This window comes from Piliocolobus tephrosceles, chromosome 15 (assembly GCF_002776525.5).
Source record: "Piliocolobus tephrosceles isolate RC106 chromosome 15, ASM277652v3, whole genome shotgun sequence".
Lineage (NCBI taxonomy): Eukaryota > Metazoa > Chordata > Mammalia > Primates > Cercopithecidae > Piliocolobus > Piliocolobus tephrosceles.
Genome location: NC_045448.1, coordinates 1,140,151 through 1,164,456, shown reverse-complemented (window position 1 = coordinate 1,164,456; position 24,306 = coordinate 1,140,151). Strand labels below are relative to the sequence as shown.

The following is a 24,306-nucleotide window of genomic DNA, read 5'->3' as shown; positions in this document are numbered from 1 at the left end:
TGCTACAGGAACAGCCCTCCCTGCAGCCCCCTCTTCCAAACACCAGACTCGGCTTTCCCCCTCCCGGCAGCCCCTCCCTGCGGAGTGTCAAAGGCATCCTTACCGGAGGAGTGCTGAAAACGTAGAAGGACGGGCCCTTCAGTGCCAGGAACTTGGGTCTGAAGGTTTGAGAGGAGTCGGCTCCTTGGAGTTTCTCATTTACCCACCCCATATGCACAACCTGCAGAGGGAAACCTTTGAAAATTACAAACCAAGCCTTAATGAGGGCATAACGTCACAGGAGCAGAGTTAAGCACATGAGCAAGCCGTGCTCCCACCAGGTCAACACACCCAGAATCACGAGACGGGAGAAACGTGGAGATGTCCAAGTTCCCAAATCAAGTTCACACAATAGGAATGAATCACATCTTGAATTAAAAATTCAGTTTTGCATTGAACCCGGTTTTACATATGAGCACTTTCAGTTTTGGCGAATGGGTTTCTCAGCTGCCTTAGTTGTTGGTTTCATTTATCTTTTAGAAAGACTGTATTGAATTATATTCTATTAGAAGGTAGTATTTCAGATTTTTCTATGAGGTAGTAAAAACAGCTAATTACATGTTTCATTCCTATAGTGAACATAGTAGTTGGCATATATGGAAAAATAATTGTTTCCCTTTATGGTTCAACTTCTTAACAACAATGAAATAATGCAAAAATATTAGATTCTTACAATGAGCAGTGAATATTTTTAGCCATATAAAATCCAAACTATAAAAATCAGAATATGATTCAAAAACATTTAAATAGCAATCCAGTTTAAGAATTCGGTGCATGAATTCAAACTATTATTGAAGAAAAATCCATGTTATCTAAAATTTTAATGTGACACATATTTTGTAGTGAGTACTAGGAGTAATTTCACTATAATTCATTTTCTCTGCTATTTCAAGGAAAGCCCATTAACATATGCTTAGCGGTAAAAACATAGAAAAATAAAAATAAGTTATCTCAGAGATCCCAACCACTTTACCAAATGACACTGACCGATGAGCTATGACAAGCTGAGAACCAGCTGGGACCTGGACACCCCTCCAGTGTGCAAGCCCCACGCACCCGCGAGGCGCCCTCTGCTGGAGCCGCCTGGGGAAGTCTGTCACCGCCAGCACGGGATCCACGGAGGGCGCGTCTGGTTCTGTCATCGCTTGATAAACCGCTGAGGGTCTCACTGTTAAGCTGTGGATGAGACTTCCGGGGACGTCGAGAGGCTGGACGACAGAATCAGAGTTCTACGAACAGTATTTCTAGCAATGGGAAAGAAAATTAGCCGAACAGCCAACATCATCGTGGTTTCCAGTGCTGAATACGAATCACCGAATGCGTTAAACGTTTTAATGTTGTCTTTCTTGACCGTTCTGGATTTACAAGGCTTTTAAAAGTAACCCAAATATTTCACTGGATCATGAACTTCCAAGTTCCTAATGGGGTATACGTACGTCCCACGGAGGCTCAGGAGCCATATCGATGTGGTGTTAATATGATGATAACACAGGACGACTTTATCTCCCCAGAGACCCTCCCCAGCAAAGCACATTTAACATTGCCAAGGCTCTCTTTTTCCATCATGAAATGGATAGAATTACAGATCTCACGTGAGAACTGTGGGAATTTCAGTGCACCACAGGACGCCCCTCGTAAGGCACTAGCTGGGGGCTGAGGCCGAGGACATTCACACCTGGAAAAGCCACTAATGTGTAATTTACTCCTCCAGTGTCTGAATTTGAAGCCAAATACGCAGATTATTTAAAAATACCTAATAGATTTTTTTCCCTTTTTTCTCTGGTTGGGTCACATATTTTTGTTGATTACAACACTAGCATTTATACTCTGTAAATCATAAAAAGCTCCATTTAAAAATGCATTTTTTTTCTAGCAAATTTAGCAGATGCTTGATGTTTCCATAATTAACGTGAATTCAATGCGTGATTAATTCCAACTCGCTACTGCACGAGTGCAGTGATTTGTACAGTTTAAGATAGGATTCATTGAATCACAGTTGCTATAAAAACAATTATAGGATTCATTGAAGCACAGTTACCAAAAACAACTAATTGCAAACACGGAGGCTTCCACACGGTCATGAAAAGAATATTATGTGGGCAGTTTGTTCAGCACGAAAAGAGTTCACATTCCAGGAAGACTAGGCACACGGCCCTGAGCAGCTGCCCAGGTCATCTTACGCGCACTTGAGTGCATTGCTAAAGCCTTGAGGAGGCCATATTAGGCCAGGTTTCACAAGCAATGATGACCATATCTTCAAATCCAAATCTTCAGGAGCCGCTGGCCACTGCATAATTGCAGCAGGCAAAAACGAGTTCACTGTATTTGTCAGGATGGCTGAGTGGAAGACCTTTCTTTTATTGATTAGCATCAAAGTGCGGAACCAGAATTTCTAGAAAATGTAGGAAGCTGCTTGAGTCCTAAATTATTGCAAACTTTTAAGAATCAGCAACAAGCACAAAAAGTCTGGTTTGACCCCATATTTATTACGAGGAGTCACACCAAGATCCTCGTCAAATCACAGAGTTAGTAAGAAGGAGGGGTAGAGAATAATCATATCCAGAAAAAAGAGCAAAATAAAAAAAGAGGGAATGGCGAGCACATTCCCTTCTGCAGGTCCCTGGCAACGTGGTCTGAGATTCTTTAACATTCATAAAACAAATATTTCCTCTGATGAGAAATTCTAAGGGTCAAAGCCTAATTAGATTCACACGGGGTAGAGAGATTTAAAGTGATATTTTTCTTTTGCCTGTAGGGCAGACAAACTCTGCTGGTTTTACTTCCTTCATTTCCCCAGCCCTCCCCATCACCACCCCAGCCCCAGGCCGGAGTCTTGCTTTGTCGCCCAGGCTGGAGGGCAGTGGCACCCTCTTGGCTCACTGCAACCTCTGCCTCCAGGGTTGAAGTGATTCTCTTGCCTCAGCCTCCTAGGTAGCTGGGATTGCAGGTGTGCACCACCACGCCCGGTTAATTTTTGTATTTTTAGTAGAGACGGGGTTTCACCATGTTGGCCAGTCTGGTCTTGAACTCCTGGCCTCGTGATCTGCCCGCCTCAGCTCCCTCATTTTAAGTCATGTGTTCACATACTGTTGAGTTTCCCTGATCTTACTCTTTCTGTTCACGAAACACTTAATCATACACTGCAATTTAGATTTCACAAGGGATGAACTGTGAACAGGAAACTGATGTGCAGGAACTGAATCTACAACAGGGCTGTAACACTCAGGAATACCTAAATACAGAGGACAGATGGGTGAGAGATTGATTTACATTACAGGTACATCAAGGGAGAGTAAGTTGGAAGTATGCATTCTTGAATCTTGGTGAAAATAGAGAACTTGGGATTCTTTTTCTAGCATGGCAGCAGCAAGCCTTCTTTTAGGAGGAGAGCTTGATCACGCGGTGGAATTACCGTCTAATTCAGATTCAGTAGAATTACTCCGTTTCCGAGGAGCTGCAGGTACCAGCTGGAATCCGAGCACCCAGACCTGGGAGGCTCCGTGAGCTGCACAACCAACTTCCTTCCCCAGGGCTGCTCTTTCTTCCCCCTGGGCTGGGACAGTATTGGGCTCTTCTTCTTTTCTGTATCTGCTTGACACAGTGTTTGGCACAAAGTTCAAGGAGAGTTATGTATTAAGGAGTGAATAAAGAGCCCAAGATGGCAATAATAGACTGCCAGTAATCTGAAATATCTGTTAGTTGAATGTGAGCTTAATTAAATCACACATGTAATTGAATTATGCTAGATTTAGCGAAGAAATACGTTACAGCTTTGCTAGTGTTGGAAACATCGGATGCGTTCTGAATCTTTCTTGGGTATATGCAGTTCATAAATAATTTTAAGCAAAGCTTATTTTATCTTCTACATTATGAATTTTCTAATTACACGTTCCAAGAAGTGTGTATTACACCTTTAGAAACATCTCCCTGATTGTACCACCTTAATAAAATTAAGATGTCATAACCATTCTAATAAAGAAATATATCTTTTATCTTTTCTGATACCATTTCTATAAGAAAGTCCTTTTCTTTTCACCTGATCAGTCAAGATAATCAAACATCCACCAGATGGTAACATGCAGCTGGTCTTTTCCTTGAGCTAGAAAAAGCCAGAGTTACCTGTGTTATTTAGGGTTGTCTGCAGGGGGTCGGGGTGATTTGGTGATTAAAGCATCAATATCTATGTAAATTAAAATTCAGGTTATTCAAAAATAAGTTTAATTTGGAAAGAAATAGGGCTGCTTGCTATCTGGGGGGGTGGGCATGTGTTTGTCTGCAGTTATCTTGGTATGGTTTTCAGGTTAGTCTTCGTCCCAGACAAAAGTGCTCTGGTTTGTGTGATAAATTGTTTAGTTATTTTTTATACCAGATATGAGAGTCTAAAACTGCATATATTATGCTTTTTGTAGATTCTCCTAATTCTGTTTTTCATGTGTTTTTGTTTGCCAATTTCACTGGTTGTTAAATGCCTTTATCTTTTCACAAAAATTCTTTCACATAAAATTCGCAATTTTTCACATTAACAATTATCTTACAATTATTTATTAAATACCAAAATCAAGAATGAATTGTTCAGAGTGAGAAGAAATTTTCTTTCTGTTTTAAAGGGCCTAACGTCTTAAATGCAAACTCCTAACATTTGTACAACACACACCACTTTTGGAGAAAACGTGAAACCATCCTTCACCAAAAGTGCATTCGGATATAGCAGGGCTAGTTCTTCATCATCCTACACAGTGAAGCTCAGTTCTAAACTTAATTTCCAAATAAGCTACTCCAAGCCGCTAAGTAAATTCAGAGTTGTATAGAACATTTAAGGTTGTAAAAAGGACCTTAAATCACCCGGTACAACTTTCTTATATTACGGATAAAGAAATGAAGCCTCTGGAGTGAATTGGTTAAAATTACACCACCAGATAAGGGTTTGGTCAGGTCCAGCGTCTGCCTTTGGCTTTTTGCTTTGTCAAACAAGGCCACCCAGATGGATGTGAAATACACGAGGTTTAACGTGTGGTAGAATTTCACCGAGATGAAGCAAAAACAAGGCCGCCCACTGCCTCTGAGGTCTGGAGACAGACGGTCCTTCAACGTGCTCCGCACCAGATGTGCTCCCTACAGGTTTTTGTTTCTCTGAACTATTATTTCATCATCTCTTGTGAGTCGATGATAAGGAGGATTAAATTCCAAAGTAAAAAGAAAATGCCTTCCTCTCCGGAGCAGTGCTCTTTCCAACATGAGAAGTAATTCCAGAATAGCTACGGAGGTCGGCATGTCCTCTGAAACACGTAAAGGCCAAGTCCGTAAACGCTGCCCATTCCCACACACGCTCTCCACCTGCGGGCATCGCCGCTTAGCATCAAGGATCTGTCTGCAAGGCGACAACCCCTCTGGGGGCCAGGAGAGGGTGGCTGTCCTCATGGCAAACACACTGAGAAACAGAGAAGCTGCAGCCAACACTGAGAAACACCAGAAGCTGCGGCTCCTCCTAAGGTCTCGGAAGAGTCTCAGGTTTGCCACAAAGAGGATCTCAGGAGACATTTTGCTAATTTGAGTGTGTGAATAAGATACAATATCAAATGGTGAATAAGACACAATATCAAATGGTGAATAAGATACACTATCAAATGGTAAATTATTCGTAGAGACTATGGCAAAACTTTGGCCCACTGTCCCACCAGCCTCGATAAAAGGGTGGAGATAAAGTGTTTCCTGTGTGAACCACAGAGAGATACATACTTTGTGGAGAAGCTTCAGAACTTCTGTTACAAAAACACATAGTAGGGAAATTATGTATAAGAATATGAAACGAATCCTACATTAACTTGAAGAATTTATATAAATAATCATTAAATAGCTATGTAAACAAAAATAGCTGATGGTAACTTTAGAATAATATTAAGAGATAAAAGATTTAGAAGAACTATTCATTCTGTTTCTTTTCTAATGTAGAAATGTTGACTAGAGGTTTAATGTAAAACACAGCCCTATTTTCCCATTCTTTTAGTAAATATTTGATAGGCAGGACACCTGCTCTTCTCAAGTCCTCCATCGTGAATTCAAATATTCTTGCTAAGCACTATTTTGTGCGCTATTTAAAGCAAACTGAACATGTTTTTCTCAGTTTTCTTGAGGCTATGATGCATGCTTCTTTAAGCCCATAAGAGATATAACCAAAAATGAAGGAACTGTAAGTTACATACTCTCTTACATTGCAAGTTAAACCATAAGTTTATTATAAAGGAAACAGAAGAATAACACAGTGGCTTAAAAGCTGATTTGCCCGATATTCAAACAGCTTGATTACAATAGAGTTTTCCTAAGTACTCACAGACCTGGGAAGTGAGCAGAAAATCAGGCCTGAGGGTGGCTACAAAGGTAGCCATCATAAATCCAGGACAACGTTAAGGGCATTGGGCTCCAGGTGAACAAACTGCCTGGATCTGGGGATGGCAGGATCCTATCCACCGGTAATAACACCCATTGGGTCAAAGCCCTCCTGAGAGTGAAGCTTTCCTAGTAAGGATTTTATTTAAGAAAATAATATAATGTTTAAAATTTCAAATTGCACAGGTGTGTCATTACAAAGCCCTTCTCAGTTTAAACAACCATATCTAAATCATCATTTAAATCACGATTCCTTACAAAAAAACCTAACTGCCAATGGAGAAATCATCCATACACAGGAGATCAGAATGACCTATGCTATTCCCATAGACCCCTAGAGCGGTTTTACAGAATTAACAGGGAGGGCAGAGACCACAAAATGCAGTCTGAAATGTGCTAACGTTTTCCTATCAACATTTCCAAATCAAATTTCAAACAACCAAAGAGACTGCTTTTTGAGATGTGTTTCATCATGAGGCAGAAAACACAAACCCTACCTGGTTGGAAGGAGAGCAGCATTTGTTCGCCATTTTCATCTGTGGAGAGAAGGCAGAAGAGTCAGCGCCCCAGCCACCAACACCAGGACGGCTCACCTGAGTGACAGCTGGAAGTCACCAGCCACAGTCTGTCCTGGGAAACAGGCTTCTTTAATGACACATTTCCTATCTGAAAACCTAGCCAGAGTCAACACAAGCATGGCAGCAGTAGAAAAAAACTAGCAGACTTCAATTCCTCTTTTTCAAATATCAGTATTTATGTGAGTGAAGTTATGGGAGAGCAGGTGCTTAAATTCCAATATCTGAGAAAAGTGAGGAAATGATTTCTGCTCTACATAACCTTCTGACAGTCAGTATTACTGTGATGGTAATTATGGTTATCACAGTTGATAATCTTTCTGTTATTTAGTTCACCCAATGACCTTTGGAGGTAGATGTTGTTTTCCAAAATTTTACTAACGAGGAAGCGGAGGTGCAGAATCATAACACTCCCACAGCCCACAGCCACACACACAGCCACACAGCCACACACACAGCCACACAGCCACACACACAGCCACACAGCCCACAGTCACACAGCCACACAGCCCAGTCACACAGCCACACAGCCCACAGCCACACAGCCCACTGTCACATAGCCACACAGCCCAGTCACACAGCCACACAGCCCACTGTCACACAGCCACACAGCCCCACTGTCACACAGCCACACAGCCACACAGCCCATAGCCATACAGCCCACAGCCACACAGCCCACAGCCACACAGCCCACTGTCACATAGCCACACAGCCCAGTCACACAGCCACACAGCCCACTGTCACACAGCCCACAGCCACACAGCCACACAGCCCACAGCCACACAGCCCACTGTCACATAGCCACACAGCCCAGTCACACAGCCACACAGCCCACTGTCACACAGCCACACAGCCCACAACCACACAGCCACACAGCCCACTGTCACACAGCCACACAGCCCACTGTCACATAGCCACACAGCCACACAGCCCACTGTCACACAGCCACACAGCCCACAGCCACACAGCCCACAGTCACACAGCCACACAGCCCACAGTCACACAGCCCACAGTCACACAGCCTACAGTCACATAGCCACACAGCCCACAGCCCACTGTCACACAGCCCACAGCCACACAGCCCACTGTCACACAGCCACACAGCCCACAGCCACACAGCCCACAGCCACACAGCCACACAGCCACACACACAGCCACACAGCCCACAGCCACACACACAGTCACACAGCCCACAGCCCACAGCCACACAGCTCACTGTCACACAGCCACACAGCCCACAGCCACACACACAGTCACACAGCCCACAGCCACACAGCCACACAGCCCACAGCCACACAGCCACACAGCCCACTGTCACATAGCCACACAGCCCACAGTCACACAGCCACACACACAGCCCACAGCCCACAGCCACACAGCCACACAGCCCACAGCCACACAGCCCACTGTCACACAGCCACACAGCCACACAGCCTGGAGGTGGCTCAGAGTCCACATTTCCATTCTAAAGTGTTGGGGTGTCTGACTTCTCTGCCCTGCTTACAAGGGGTGATGTGTGAAATGACACAGAACTGAAGGGCGCTCCTTGTCACAAGCATTTCTGCAAATATGAGTCAAGACCATCCTTTCTTCCCTTTCCATTTGTTCAGATAACTTTGGAATTTAAAGTGCCGCGTCTGAAAATTACTATATTAGGAAGATTCTGGTACTTCCTTCTATGGTTGCAGAAAGGACGCCCCTGAGGTCTTTACGGGAGAAATCTCACACATTACTGCTTCCCCCAGTGACAGGTTAACTTCTGTTTAGCAGCCACAGGAAGAAGCGAGGTTGCAAAGGAGATGTGGGCTGGTGGGTAGGGAAAGGCAGGGCAGGGGCAGGGCGGGTGCCTCTGCAGGGCTGCAGGGTGGGCCGCGCCTGGCCGGTCTGCAAGCTGAACCCAGTCTCTGCAGCCTCCAGGCTACGCCGGAACAGAGCAGAGATCAAAGTGCAATTACAGGGCAAGTCAGCTGGGAGGGAGCAAGAACAGTAAGGTCAGTCCAGGGCCCCCTCCAGGCAGGGCCTGTCCTGCCACAGTCTCCAGGCCTGCGGCTATGGCTCCATGTCTGTATCCAGACACCCACCACTCAAGGCAACTCCCACGTCATCGAGTCTTTGCTCCCACACCATCTCTTTTCATTTCTTTAATATTTAAAATGTCCTGTTGACTTTTATTATCAAACACATTACTTAAAGACATAGAACATTTTTTCTTTTCTGGGGGACTGCAGCACAGATTTGAGAAGTAATGTTTTTGCTCAATTATGCCTTTTTCTAAATCTTCATAATGTTTGGGGGAATTATACTTTTAACCCAATTAGGTTTCCCCAACTCAAAATGTCACATTGTACCAATGCATTTGGTAAAATATAAAATTATGACACATAACGATTTCTGTATGTGTGTGTGGAGACAAAGAGAGAGGAAGGGAGGGAGACACAGACGCAGACAGAGGGGAAGAGGAAGATAAAACCAGGTGGGAAATTCCCAGCTGTCAGACGTAGCCACACTCTTTGACTTGGAAACATTCTGCTGGCTTGATTTTTAATGTTTATAGTCAGGGATTTGACACATTGAAACAAGTACATGATTTTGTTTAGGGTTAATCATAAATCATCAAAAATATGATGTCTCAATTATTTTTCATGCACAAATGAGCATCAGCAGACTGAGAAACACCGTGTGCTCACGTTCTGAAGGGTCAGCTCCCTGATGTTGGCTGAGACCGCCCGCAGCCAGTCGGCGCCATCCTGGGCCGTGTAAAACTGGAGGATCCCAGAGCTGACTCCATCCAGGGCGAGGACCTCGAACGCGTTCCACCTGCGGGGGGAGAGAGCTGTCCAGGAGGCCCTGCAGCGAGGGGCGCAGGCCTGCCTCCGTGAGCTTCAAGGCTGATGCAGGGGTCTACCCTGGACCCCAGACATGGGGCAACTGCACCCCTTCCTCAGGCACCTCGTATGGTCAGCAGGCCCGCTGAGACCAAGGCCAAACCCCGAATTCCCTTGGTAACAGGAGCTACTTCTAATTCGATGAAACATGAAAAGCAATTGTCAGGGGAAGAACAGTGCTCCAGAAATTTTGGAGTTATTGTCTGCAAGATTCTTACTCGTTATTATTTCAAAGACTCTTTGGATGGAGCACTTAAAGCTCCTGATGGGGTGAGGCTGCAGCAGCCCAGGCACCCTCCGCACTCAGCATCCACCCTTCTCTAGGACCACGTGTGCGCTTCTGATTGACAGGGGAGCTTCGGGAGAGGCCGGTTCCCTTTCCATTGCTCCACGACACTCCACTTGCTGAGAACCCAATCATGGCCAAGTATTAACGACAACAAACCAACTGTCTCAAATTCAGTAGTTCATCCCTGTCATGCAACATCTTTTAAAAGCATACTTTACATATACCTATTTGCAAAAGAGAAATGTCATGTACACTTTTGTAGACTTTTTCTTAAGAAAATAGTGCATATTGCCTGGGCGCAGTGGCTCAAGCCTATAATCACAGGACTTTGGAAGACTGAGGTGGGAGGATCCCTTGAGGTCAGGAGTTCAAGATCAGCCTGGCCAAGATGGTGAAATCCCATCTTTACCAAAAATACAAAAATTAGCTGGGCACGGTGGCACACACCTGTCGTCCCAGCTACTTGGGAGGCTGCAGCAGGAGAATCTCCTGAACCCGGGAGGCAGAGCTTGCAGTGAGCCGAGATCATGCCACTGCACCCCAGCATGGGCAACAGAGTGAGACCCTATCTTAAAAAAAGAAAGAAAAAGAAGAAAACAATACATATTAATTTATATGACCCATAATACCTCCATGGTCTCAAGCCGCTAACTGAAGATAAAATACAGAACAAAACAAACATATTTTGTTAAAAAAACAAGTCTTCACTGAGTTATGCTTTAATAATCTTTCAAATGTGAGTGTCATTGCTGCTTTCTTAGGCGGGGGGGGGTGTGTAGGAGAAGGGGTAGGAAACAGAGATGGTATAACACAGTTCTGCATATTTTTTTTTTTTTTTTTTTTTTTTTTTGAGACGGAGTCTCGTTCTGTCGCCCAGGCTGGAGTGCAGTGGCCGGATCTCAGCTCACTGCAAGCTCCGCCTCCCGGGTTTACGCCATTCTCCTGCCTCAGCCTCCCGAGTAGCTGGGACTACAGGCGCCCGCCACCTCGCCCAGCTAGTTTTTTTTTGTATTTTTTAGTAGAGACGGGGTTTCACCGTGTTGGCCAGGATGGTCTCGATCTCCTGACCTCATGATCCGCCCGTCTCGGCCTCCCAAAGTGCTGGGATTACAGGCTTGAGCCACCGCGCCCGGCCTAGTTCTGCATATTTTTGAGCCAAATCTATCAGACCAGAGTTTGTTATTTTAAAAATCATTCTTTTTAAAAGCAGACATCCCTGTCTAGGGGACATTCTCATCCTAATTAGTGTTTCTTGAATCAGAATGTGAGGTTTATCTACTTGTAGCTGATATTCTGCCTGATGGTGATGAACAAGATACTCCTGACTTTGCAGGAGGACAGAGGTGAAGGTGGAGGTGACTGAGTGGAGCTGGAGAGGGGAAGAGGCCGGAGAAAGCAGGTCCCCTGCGTGGGGAGGGCAGGCAGCTCCGCCTCCACCTTCGCACAGCCCTGTCTGATCTCTTTTCCTGGTCTTCCTGGTGAGCACCTGTCCCTCAGGGTCCATCGCTTCCCTTGGGGCCTTTGGTCCTGGGTGTCTGCTATAATAAATTAATCTTTACACTTTAAAATGCTGGGAGACTATTTTAGGCACATCGTGTAATATTCCACGTGAATTAGGTGCTTATTAAATATCGACAGACTTATATCCATACTTTTGTCCAAGTATCCATTAATTCTTATTAAATAAGTGCTGACTACAAATGGGCTGGTCGCCATCATTTCTCGTGTGTTCATGTTAACCGGTGTGACATACACGAAACAAGGCTGACCTTCATCTAGTGGTAAATAAATGGCTGGGTCAAGCAGGTGACTGAGGACAACAGCGAAGTTCCCTGGCTCCCCACATGAAGAGGGCAGAGACTGTTATTTTCTGGCACATTTTACACTGAGCTACAGCACACACACACACACACACACACACGCACACACACACGCGCGCACACAACTCACCAGTGAACACCTCCATAAACAGTCATGTATTCAGTACCCTTGGCCAACCAACCCTCAGACCAAAAACAGACTTTAGAAGACTCTTCAAAAGTTCCTGTGTCCCCCCCTCCAATTTTCCCCATCTCAGAGCTCCAAACTTTTATTCTTTCAGGAGAGCCTGTTTTTCTCCAAAGGCCTGAGGAGCAACAGGAGGTGGTGCCAGTGTGGGCCAGGGGCAGCTCTGCCTGGAGCTAGCTGGTCTGGGGTGGGGCCTGCAGGGACCCCAGGGCAGCGTGGGGCAGGGGCGCCCCCCTCTCATGAATCGGGGATGCCTGGTGGGGCCTGCAGGGACCCCGGGACAGCGTGGGGCAGGGGCGCCCCCTCTCATGAATCGGGGACGCCTGGTTGGGCGTGTGAAGGACACTCGTGGTCACTGCTTAGCTCCAGCTCACATGTGCTAACAACAGTGTAACCTCGGGGCGTTGGCGTTTCCTGATTCTCAGGGTTGGTGACGTATGCACCAAATGCATGGAGGACTGAACACTGAGCGCTCTCAACAGGGTCAGTACTGTGGTCATCCCCATAGTCAGTGGTGAGGAGTCTGAGGCCCGAGTCCTAACTCTGCCTTCAGATGTTTACACCGTCATTCATGCAGCAGGAATAAGACGTGAGGTAGAGACGGTGGGCCTAGGCTCCATGAAGGACCCTTCATCTTGCTGTGGTCTTGAGAAAGATCATCAGCTTTGCCCCCGAGGCAGTGAATGCACGTGGAGCCCCAGAGGCTCACGGCCTCGCACGAGGGGCAGACGGCTGTGACCTGCAATGGAAAGGGAGGCGTCTGCAGTCCAGGCATGTTTGTGCCGTAGCTACATGAGGCAGGCTGGACATCTCACCTCTGAGCTGGGCTCTCCTTGTCCTTACGATGGGCTTCAAATGCCAACTCTACCATAAAATAGAAATACTGAGAGAAACAAATGGAATAACCTAAACAAAGTTATTTGTAAGCCCATAAGTACCACATAAACATTATTTGGTCTGTACTTTGTCAAAGAAAGCAATAAAAATTAAAATCAAATGAACAGAAGCTGTGAAAGCTGTTGACAATAATGCTGATGGCAGATACTAACATGTTAATAAAACAGGGAAAGGAAGGTCACAGCTTGGCTTATCGTTGGTTCACTGTTTGGTTTATTGTTATAGAAGCCATGTAACTGGTGTAAGTTACGCAATCTGCTTTCAGGCAAGTCTGGATGCGAGATCAGCAGCCGCTTCTTCCAGGGCATTTCTGGGCCTTTGTTTCCTCTGAGTTTCCTCCGTGGCTCACAGATGGAACCTGGCCTCTCTACCTGCCCAGGATGGTGTTCGTGTGGTCAAGGTCATTGTCAGAGCTGAAATTCACAGAGCATCTGCTCAGCAGCTAACATGCTCTTTGATGGCCATGCGTGAGACTGTAGGAAGCTGCCGTAAGCAAAGCCACACCAAGCAAAGGCAGTGCTTGGTGCCCCGGGGTTCCCCAAGAAGAAACCAAGCCAGCTCCGACACTCACCATCCTTGGGGAAGCCAGGAACTGACTGTGTTAGCACTTTTGAAAAGTCTACCCTCCTCCCAGGGTTTCCTCGTGCCCTTAGAGAATTTTTGAATTCCAAAGAGAAAACTGAAAATAGAGTTTTATGCTCTAGGAAGTGAATTGAATCACAGTTTTTGGCTAGAGAAATACATTTATTCCAATAAAGTTCAAAGCACACGTCTTCATATATTAGGACATTAAGGAACTGAAGTTACGTGCTCAGGTCTGCACCTCTTGTGGAGGACATCCAGTCTCTTTGGGCCGTTCTTCCTGCGCTCCTGACTGTGGGCTCAGTGCCGGCCTCAACCCCAACCCTGCACCCCAACCCTGCACCCTGTGGCTCTTGCCGGGAAAAGCCCCACAGCCCAGCTCTCACACGTCCGGCCACACTGCCTGCCTTCGCTGTAGTCTTCAGGTCCACATCCAGAAAGGCCTCTGAATCCTGCCCAACCGCTGGGAATCTTCCTGTCACAAAACGCACCTCAACAAATTCGACCCTTTTTCAAATCATCTGCTTCAGCAGAAACCAATTATAGAGCATTATCAGTTATTATTAAAGCCCCGAACCGAGACCCCTGCTACGTCTGCTACCAACGACCACTCTTCCAACCTCCTGCTCCACTTGTGCTGTGGGATTCCAGTAACTATAAAATTTGACCCTAAAAACTGAGAATTCTTAATTGCTTGTCAAAGCTTCAGTGTTGGAGAAAGGAAGTCAAAACGTGTAAATCACCTTTTTAGCAAGCTGTCCGGTTTTTAAAGAATAAATACGTTGGACTTTACAAAATTTAACCAAGGACGCTTTCATCCATACATGATGGCTGGTGGCCCTCATTACCACCACAGCCTGTCACTCCCCATCGGCTCTGGCCACCACCTCCCTCTGTGCCTGCGGTAACAGGGAGGAAAGGTGTGCATTGCACACACGTCTGTTTACTTAACTTTAAGCCTTCATGCTTTGGAAAATAAGGACAGTGTGCGTGCGTGTGTGTGTGTGTGTGTGTGTGTATTTTAGCTCATGACTGAAAATTATGAGTACTCATGAGACAAAAAGATAACGTGTATGTTTCAGAATTTGAAAAATCTTGAAATTTAGTTCACATATTTTATTTCAAAACTGTCTCTGTAGTATATTATTTTTAGTACAATTTAGAAAAATATATTTTTTCTACTTCCCTGTCATGCAGTGGCGTTTCTAAATATTCCATATTAAACATTAATAAAGAGGGCTAATTTAAGTTCAGGAACATCTGAACTTAATGGAGTAACTTGTTCATTAAAAAGTCATTGTGGGCTGAGCGCGGTGGCTCCCGCCTGTAATCCCAGCACTTTGAGAGGCCAAGGCGGGTGGATCACCTGAGGTCAGGAGTTGGAGACCAGCCGGACCAACGTGGTGAAACCCCATCTCTATTAAAAATACAAAAAAAAAAAAAATAGCTGGGTGTTGTGGTGCACGCCTGTAATCCCAGCTACTTGGGAGGCTGAGGCAGGAGAATCCCTTGAACCCAGGAGGCGGAGGTTGGAGTGAGCGGAGATTGCATCATTGCACTCGGGCCTGGGCAACTAAGACGCTGTCTCGGGGTGGGGGAAAAAAAGTCATTGTTACCAGAAATTCAGGCCACAAATAAAGTGTTCACTCTAGACAAAGAAAAGTTCAATAGGTCCAAGAAAGAGAATTTCCCCCCTGTGGTGTCTCACAGGGCACCTCCCCACCCTTCTCTGTCACTTCCCATTACCCCGTGAGAACAGGGCTTGGGTCTTCTGAGCCCCTCACTTCCCCGGGCAGTGCTGCCGAAGCAGGAGAGGCAGGAGGCCCCATCCATGCAGGCCATGCCGAGGCCAGTGAGTGGGGCACTGGAGCGCACGGTCCAGGGACTCCCTGAAGGCCTCCCTGCGGATGGGAAGGACAGGAGGCGGCCTGCATGGATGCCGCGCATGTCCACGCATCTTGCTGTGGGGCCGTCACGAGCCGGTGTGTTTGCTGCAGGCCTCAGCAGAGTGGGCGTCCTGCGCTTTGTTCTCTCCACCACGGCCAGCACTAAGAGCCCTGGCACTCAGTAGGCACGCACGAGTGTTTGCTTTGTGAGTAAACGTTTGAGAAGACCCAGCAGGATTCCAGCACCTGAGTTTGTCACAGGAGGGTGGTGTCTACACTCTCCTCTGCCTGCTGCCTGCTAGTAGGACTGACTCCACCGGATCTCAGCCACGTTGTGGGGGTCCCTCATCTGACAATGGGCTCACACCACTGGGCCATGAGAAGGAAACGGAGGAGGGAGGTGAAGGGATGAGCTCATGCCTGTCGTATGCACATTCAGCGTGTCCCCATGATCACTTTCCTCTCCACCAGGGACCATCTGCAGCGAGGCACGGTGCTGCACTGAATGGCTTGTGCTTTTCACACCCACACTGCCGGGCAAGTCACCTGATGATAAGAACTGGTTGTATATGATAGTGGCAGCAGTAGCTGCAACAACAACAGAGAACTAAATAAAGGCCATCACTCATTACGAGCTGGCTTTGTGCCAGGCTCTATCCTAAGTAACTTACGTTTGGATCTATTCCACCCTCGCAGTGACCCTATGGAAGAGCCACTGTCATTTCAACTGCCCAGGGTGCAGGACGGTGGCGGGGGCTTGTGCCGCAGGCCGGGCCGGACAGCTGCTGAGTGTGGGGCCTGGGCCCAAGCTTGGGAACCTCTGGCCCCCGCGCTGTTGACCCGGGCACTGTGCTCTCTGTAAGGCGGGATCCGTGGACCCGGCGCTGCGCTGCCCACAAGGTGGGATCCGTGGACCCGGGCGCTGCGCTCTCCGTAAGGCGGGATCCGTGGACCCGGGCGCTGCGCTCTCCGTAAGGCGGGATCCGCGGACCCGGGCGCTGCGCTGCCCACAAGGCGGGATCGTTATCTGCGTTTACTCCAGGGAAGCTCAACCAGCATCCCGGGGCTCAGGGCTGCTTCTCCATTATCTGAGATCTAATGAGACCAACTAATTGGCCTCGCCCACCCAGGTGGGCACCCCCAGCAGCGGGCAGGACAGAGGGTGACCTGTGATCACGATGGGACTTCGCTTTTCATCCAGGTGAAGGCGTCACTCACACAACTGTCCCCTAATCCTCTCAGCTTCAGCGTTGGCCTTTTCTTCTCTGTAAACTGCTCCTGAGTCCCGGCCCCCAGACATCCAAGTTTCCCGTGCCCATCCCTCTGGGCCTGGCTGCCAGTGCTGTCTGTTTATAAAACTGTCTGACACACCGGGCAGGCCATCCTAACACTACAGCCTGCCTGAGTTTACTCACTCATCTTCATTTTCTTTTTCCATTTCAAAGGATAAAACCTCATCATTAAACAGAATGCCTGTATCCTGGTAGCTTGCATGAATCCAGAGTGAAAATTATCTGGACTATGAAATGGAACAGGGTGGAGGCTGCATACCTGACAATGAATGGAGCAGCAGAAGCCGCAGCCGTGTGCTTTTACCCAACACCAAAGTCGGCTCCTGTCCCCTTAGGCCACAGCTTCCTAAAACCAGGTGGCTCAGGGCCCGGGACACAGAAGTAATTTCTGGGTAACATGAGAAAATGCAGAGATTTGTTGATAAAAGGAAGCCCAGAGCAGGCCCCCAGGTGGGCAAGAGCCTGGGCATGCAGGCATGGACCATGGGAGTGGAGGTGAGGGTCTCCCAGGGGCTGCACGGCTGTGCTGAAGCAGGCCTGGGGGAGAGAGAGGCGCTCCCCACACAGCAGGGACCCACAGCTGGAGACTGGAAGGATCAGGGCCAGAGCAGGCCTTGCAGTCCGTGTTCTCTGATCCTAAGAGAACCATATTTTATAAATGTCAAGGCCACATTTTAAGCACACATGTGAACATGGGTAACTCAGTCCATGACCACAAGGACCCGCCATCATCTCTAAAGTGCAGGCGTGAGTGGAGCTTCGTCCCACGCTGGGAGGTCACAGGGCTGAGTGTGCACAGGAATGACAGAAGCCCTAGCTCAGATGTGAGACACGGTACAGCACTCAGCCCACACAGTGCAGCACTCAGACCCCAGCCACGAGACACAGAAAGGCCTGGATGCTGCAGGCGCTGTGTGTCATACCCTGCACAGGGCAGGTGTCATCCCCTGCACGGGGTGCTGTGTGTCTTCCCCTGCACGGGACGGGTGTCATCCCCTGCACGGGGCGGGAGGCTGCCAGCCTCTCAGGCTGTCTTCCTCGTTTTTAGAATGGAGGTCGACCTGCCCAGCAGAGCAGTGTTTGGAGCCACAGAATGCAGCCAAGTGCCCTCGCTTAGACCCAGCAGAACTTTAAGAGCGGCACCAGTACAAGCAGAAGAATCACCAGAGAACTTGTTTATATTTTATACAAGTTTACTGTGAAATGTAATCATGTCTCAGAGGAATTAATTAATTCTACCAGATGACAGACACAAGGCTGATTACAACATGCCAGTGCCACCTTCAAGCCCTAACTTCAGTGGAGACTGAAGCTCAGCTTCCCCAGCTGTGGCTGCACAGACCCACACTCGAACAGGCCTGAGGAGCTGGTGTGGAAGCTGCAGGACTCCAGGGTGGATACGGCAGGGAAATGGATTCACACCTGAGCGGAGGAGCTCCAAGGCTGTCTGCCATGACCCTCCTTCCCACACCAATGGGCTGTTGATTAGAGTCACACGGGTGGCTCCTCCGCTTCCGGAGAGAACACCCGCCTGCAGCAGCAGACACTGGACACCAGCGAGGGGCCGACTGTCCTCCACCCACCCGTGGCCTCGGCACAGCAGCCATCAGCTGGACAGGCTGTTACTCCTGTAAGAATCCTTCCTACCTTGGAAAGTGCACACAGTAGGTGCTCAATTCCTCCTTGGAAAGAAATGCATTTTTTTGTTTGCTTTTGTTCAAGAGCTATTTCATCATCACTAGAAGAGATTTTGTATGTTTTGTTTGGTTTTGTTGTTAAGGGCAAATGCAGAATTAACTTAGGAAAAAACAAAGAACCTCTTTCAGTAATGATAAAATAACTCTTTATAAAAATGTACACACTGATTTAAAATACATAGTTGGGGGTGCTGAATGTACAAGGACACTTACACATCGCACCCCTCTCCGGGCAGACAGCGGGCAGGACACCTGCTTTCCGTCCAGGGAAGAAACGCAGCTGCCTGTTACAGGTGCTGTAACGTGTGTTAATGAGCTTGGTTATGGGCTCGAATTCCTCATGTTTGAAAAAACAAACACATTTTAAAAGTTCACTTTACATAATGAGTGAAGTTACTGTGAAACATTCAAAATACAATCAATTTGAAACACACATAGATTTATTGTCTATAAAAGTAGAACAGTCTAAAAGATTCTTAGAGGCTAAATTTACTGGGACTAAGTCCTAACCTGAGACTTCTACCTCTCAAAATTGAGTTTTCTATAACTATTTTGCATAAGAGAACTTGCGGTTTTGCCTGCGGCTGAGAAAATGAACATAAGAAGCCGGCTTGGTCTCCACTTTTGTCTCAGTTCAGTCTAAGAGCGCCCTCTACATGCTGGGTCCCAGGTTTCTCTCGGTGGGAGCCTCGGTGTATCACAGGCTCCGTGCCCAGGAGGTCACTGCTATGGCCTCGAAGCCTTCCACTTCCATCTAGCAGAGATTTAGTCCCTGGGCCCCTGCGTGTCTCTCCACACTGATGGGGTGACTCCAGTGGAAACGCCACCTGTGTTCCCAGTTGGTGCTGGGACGGAGCGTGGCGTGGCCCCACCCACTGCTGCCTACGCTTCTGATTTAACTTCTGCGAAGCTGGGTGACTGGCAGAAAGGGCGCCGTGTACATGGAGAACATTCTAAGTGATCATCCCGTTTTTGAGAAGCACACATTGTGTTCAGCAGTCCTCCAGGTCCTCTTCCAGGGATCAACCTTCATTTTAACATCCAAATCCAACTTTCTAATGACATAGCCACTCAGGTTTCCTCTGAATTCACAATAACCTAACAGGCTCTCTCAAGGCCCGTGCAGTCAAAATCAATGGTTATAAACCAGCAGAGTTTGGTGTTGGTCACCAGAATGCCTTAGTTTCCAACTTTCATACACTTTTGAAAGTTCTCATTTAATCACATATTCCATAGCAAGGTTTTTTTTTTCTTTTTTCCACTGTAGCAAGTGGTATTAAATGGTGGTCAAGAAATGTTTCCTGCATAAAATCTGATCACCGAATACACGGCTGGTGTTACTGGGCCTCCGTGTGCCCACAAACTGCACCATGCCTGGGTGTGTTAACCTGCACGCACCATGGGGCTGCACTCCTGGGCCAACGACGAGAAAGACGTGGTGTCACTCGAGAGCAGGACGAACCGTCTCCGAGGGTCTGCGCTTTTCCACTTCATTCAGATCCTTGGCAGTGAACGTCTCTGCAATGATTTCTTAGTCCAGACGGTGCTTACATTCCACCCCAAAGCGCAGACGTGAGTGGAGCTTCGTCCCACACTGGGAGGTCACAGGACTGAGTGTGCACAGGAATGACGGAAGCGCTGGCTCAGAGAGCCACTCGTCAATGTTTCCTGCCGACCGTAAGCGACGGACTTCATGGGAGCCCAAAAGCAGTAAAAGCCGACTCTCAAGAGAGCAGCGGACACAAGGATGCACAATTCCCCCCCGCCGTCTCCTCCTGTCTCTCCTTTTCTGCTGCTTATTTTATAACCTGTCAATGATGTGCAAAGAATTCTTAGGCTCCTTTCACAAAAGCATCCTGATTCTTTTCATACTCTGACATAAGTCTTTAAAGTTAAATATTTAATACTTTTGGGAGAAATGAGGAAGGAAAATACATAGATTACGAACAATTGCATTTATATCGAGGATAAAAAGAACCAGCTGGCATTTATTCACACCTTGTAATAAACACTGTAAATACTTCATATGCTGCAGTGGTTTTAGCCCTCACAATCATCCTATGAAGAAAGTCCTGTGGTTATCATGTTAAAGATGAAGAAATCGGGGCTGATGTAGATAAACCAATTTTCCCAAGGTGACTCATAAGGCCAGAAGCGGTAAAGGCAGGGACACACACACACAAGTGAGCTTTATAAGGAACTCCGTCTCTGATTCACACCTCAGTTCTTAAAGCCACGTGAATGGCCACGGCTTACACAGCTCAATGTTTTCCTGCCTAACGCTGCATTTTTCCTATGTATTTGCTGAGGTGTTAAATACAACTGCACCTGCTGGAGGGGATCCGTGAACTCCAGGAATGTAACCGTTCTTGCCACCTCAGTTATCACGGCTTCCATTCTTTTTCCTGGGATAGAAACGTTGGTCTGAAATGAGCTGTGGAGCGAGGCGAGCTGCCGACTCGGAACACCCAGCCAAGGCTTGGAGACTGGACCCAGTCTAGGTAAACATAAAAATCTCTATGCCAGGAAACAATTCAACCAGGAGAATATTTTTGCTTTCCCAGATAAGGCTGAGTATGAGGTGAGGGGAACATGGAATGTGTTCTGCACATGCCGCTGAGGGTTCCGTCTGTACTTCCTCCTCCCACGCTGGGCACGTGGCATCGGAGGGGCCCTGGAACACTCCGGGTGAGGGGTCTGGGAGGCAGAGCATAGGCAAGTTTGGTCTCTGGGGTAAGCACAGAGCAGGTAACAGGAGGGGAGAGGAGCAGAGGAGGTGAGAGGGGGATGAGGAGGCTGGGAAGCCAGGTCAAAGGTCAAGGGTCAGGTGGCATCCCCAGGACTGTGCTCCAGGCAGAGGCACAGATAGAAGAAAAAATGAAATTAAACCCAGTTTTTGAAGAGCGTGACTTCCATAGTAATGGAAAAGTTTGGCCTAATTCCTAAAAATGGGGTATCCCTAGCAACTCCCATCCCCAAGTCTGGGGTCAAATTCCCAGTGGATTGAATGTGGCTCCCCAAATGTTCAGTGTTGAAATCCTAGCCCCCAAGGCCACCCATCTGTGGAACTGGGCTGCAGCCTCCAGAGCTCAAGGGACGCATGCCTGCTGCGTGAGGCCACCCACCTGTGTGCTGCGTGAGGCCACCCACCTCTGTGCTGCCTAAGGCCACCCACCTGTGTGCTGCGTAAGGCCACCCATCTGTGGAACTGGGCTGCGGCCGCCCACACTGACTAAAACGAGGCCTTCAGAGCCAGGTTAGTGTGCTGAGGTCATGGACACCCTGAAGATCTCGTGCCTCTAAAACCTTCTCCATCCACTCTGCCGGACACGCCTGGTTCCCCCATGCTTGGGGATTAATGCGAATGATGCCACAGATAGTTCTCCCCTTTCAGCAGCAGGAAAACTCAGGGACTTCGGCTCATGTTTAGTTGTAATGGGGAGGGTGCTGGGAAATCGAGGTGAGGGGTTCATGGTAAAACGACTCTGGCCACAGCTGTGGTCATGGGGCTAGGAGCACAGGGATCCCAGGAGGCGCCGAGGAACTGGACACAGTTGGCAGAGACAAAAGATCGGCGCCGGGGCAGCAGGCAGGGCAGGCAGACGCCCTCCGTCACCGCACTGCTTTCATCTACAGCGATTCAGCACCTCCAGCTTAAAAAGCCCTTCCTGTTCATTTTCATCACAAACCCTGAGAGCCTATTAAATCTCCACACACAAAGGAAAGAAAAATCAAATTAATGTTTAAAGCGGACAACTTGTTATGAATTTATCCTGCTTAGATACAAAGAAAAGATCTTAATGTCCCCGAGCGGAGACTTCGCAGTATCTTTTCATAGACAGGGCACTAATCCCTTACAGTCAAAATGAAAATAAAACGGATAATCCTCGGAAATGAAAGGATACTCGACTGAGAGACTGCAGAGGGAGAAAAGCAGAGACAGAAAGACAGAGACAGGCAGAGACAGACAGAGACAGTGAGAAACAGAGAGAGAGACAGAGAGACAGAGACAGAGGCAGGCAGAGACAAAAACAGAGACCAAGAGGAACAGACAGAGGTAGAGACAGAGAGAGGGACAAAGAGAGGCAGAGACAAAAAGAGACAGAGACAGAGAGGGACAGAGGGAGGGGCAGAGAGAGGCACAGACAGAGACAGACAGTGACACAGAGACAGAGACAGCGAGAGACAGAGACAGGGACAGACAGAGAGGGACCAGGAGAGGCAGAGAGAGAGACAGAGACAGAGGAGCACCCAGGGCATCTCAGAAGCCCATCACACAGTGCGGTGGGGACCACTCCCCCCGAGGAAGCGTAATGGAGCCTCGAGAAGTGAGCCGGGAGAATGACGCAGATGCAGAACGATTTCTCAAGAATGATTCTGAATTCCTAGGAGAGAAGGAGCGGATGCAGTTCCACCCAGAGAAGGCAACTCAGAGCTGCTCCACACATCTGTTGGATGGGGAGGGGTGTCAAGCTGCCTCCGTAAATCAGCAGCCCTTGTTCTCTATCAGAGCAAACTCAGGAAAGCTATATTATGTAGTCACTGATCAGCTCAGCAGCGGGTCCACGGGTGCCTCGGGGCAGCTCTCTGTGGTGCTCACAGGACACCCTGATTCACCTGTGTGCCCGTGGAAGGGGCGGCCCAGGGTGGGGCAGCACGGAAGACACCCCCACCAGAATTGCCAGGTGTTGAAGGCAGCACTGGCTTCTGAGAAGACTTAGAGACCTCTAGATCTTAAACACATGGCCTGTGCCCTTATCAGGGTAGGACACATGCCAGAGAACTGGGCGTTTGTAGAGACGTAAGTAGAATGGGATTATTCTCTTTCCATCAACATGAACACTCTAACCTTCTGTCGTCAAAAGAAAGTTTTCAGAAAATTTGAAGATGGCGTAATGAGAAACAAACAGCACCTCTGCCACCTGCTAGCAGCCAGCAGGGCTGTGGGGCTCCTCTGAAAAACAGGATCCCACATATCATCAACCTCAGACCGGGGCTCTCCAGGGACATGAGGGAGCAAGGCAGAGCAGGAGCAGGGGACACAGGAGATGCCATCCAGCCACAAAGGCCCACAGGTCCCTGGCGGGCTGCTGGTCTGAGGGAGGGGCTGCTGCCCCCACAAGCCTGGCCTGGCTCTGGCCCCTTCCTGTCTCATGCTCCTGGATAGCAATTAAACCAGACGCTGCCGACACAGCCCACACTCTGATGGCACCCAGTGCAGGGCCAGCCCTGACCTCCTGGCCCTTCCCACATTCCCACATCCCATCACAAGCCCCCTTTCCTGAGGTGCCACAGCCACCAGAACACTGTCTCCCTGGAAGCCCAGGTAAGGACCCCCGTGTGTACGGGATGCGTGAGCTCAGAGCATCGAGTGCTGTGCTCTCGGGATGGACGAACTCCAGAAAATTCACCAAAGGATTCTTTTTGGTGTGACTATTTAAACATGATAATCTCCTTTGCAAAACAAATTAGAGTATTTAACAGTATAATTCTGACTTGTAGTATCACTTTTCAAAATCTGCTTATCTGCAGTAGGTCTGTTTCCATTATGACTACTACAGAGCCCATCTGCCTTCTTCTTCTGAAATAAGGTGAGTGCCTACAAAGCACATGAAATTTTATTGAACTCACAAAACATAATTTAATTCTGTTTTAAAAAAACATGGTAGATGTGGGGCAAAAAGATCCCTAAGTTGTGGGTTTTGTCTCTTCCTACCTTACTACTTAACTCCCTCCCTTTCCCTCTCCCTCTCCACCTCCCCTCCCCTCCCCT

General features: G+C 47.9%; 1 protein-coding gene across 1 annotated transcript in view; it reads right to left on the bottom strand.

Moving 5' to 3' along the window:
- Positions 1–24,306, bottom strand: part of SNTG2 (syntrophin gamma 2) — a 374,015-nt gene that overhangs the window by 91,346 nt on the left and 258,363 nt on the right. Inside the window, exons 10-12 of the mRNA XM_023192643.1 lie at positions 9,686–9,815; positions 6,921–6,959; positions 104–220 (exon numbers count right to left, since the gene is read on the bottom strand). Of these exons, the coding sequence (XP_023048411.1) occupies positions 104–220; positions 6,921–6,959; positions 9,686–9,815 (286 nt within the window). The remainder of the gene's footprint in view (positions 1–103; positions 221–6,920; positions 6,960–9,685; positions 9,816–24,306) is intronic.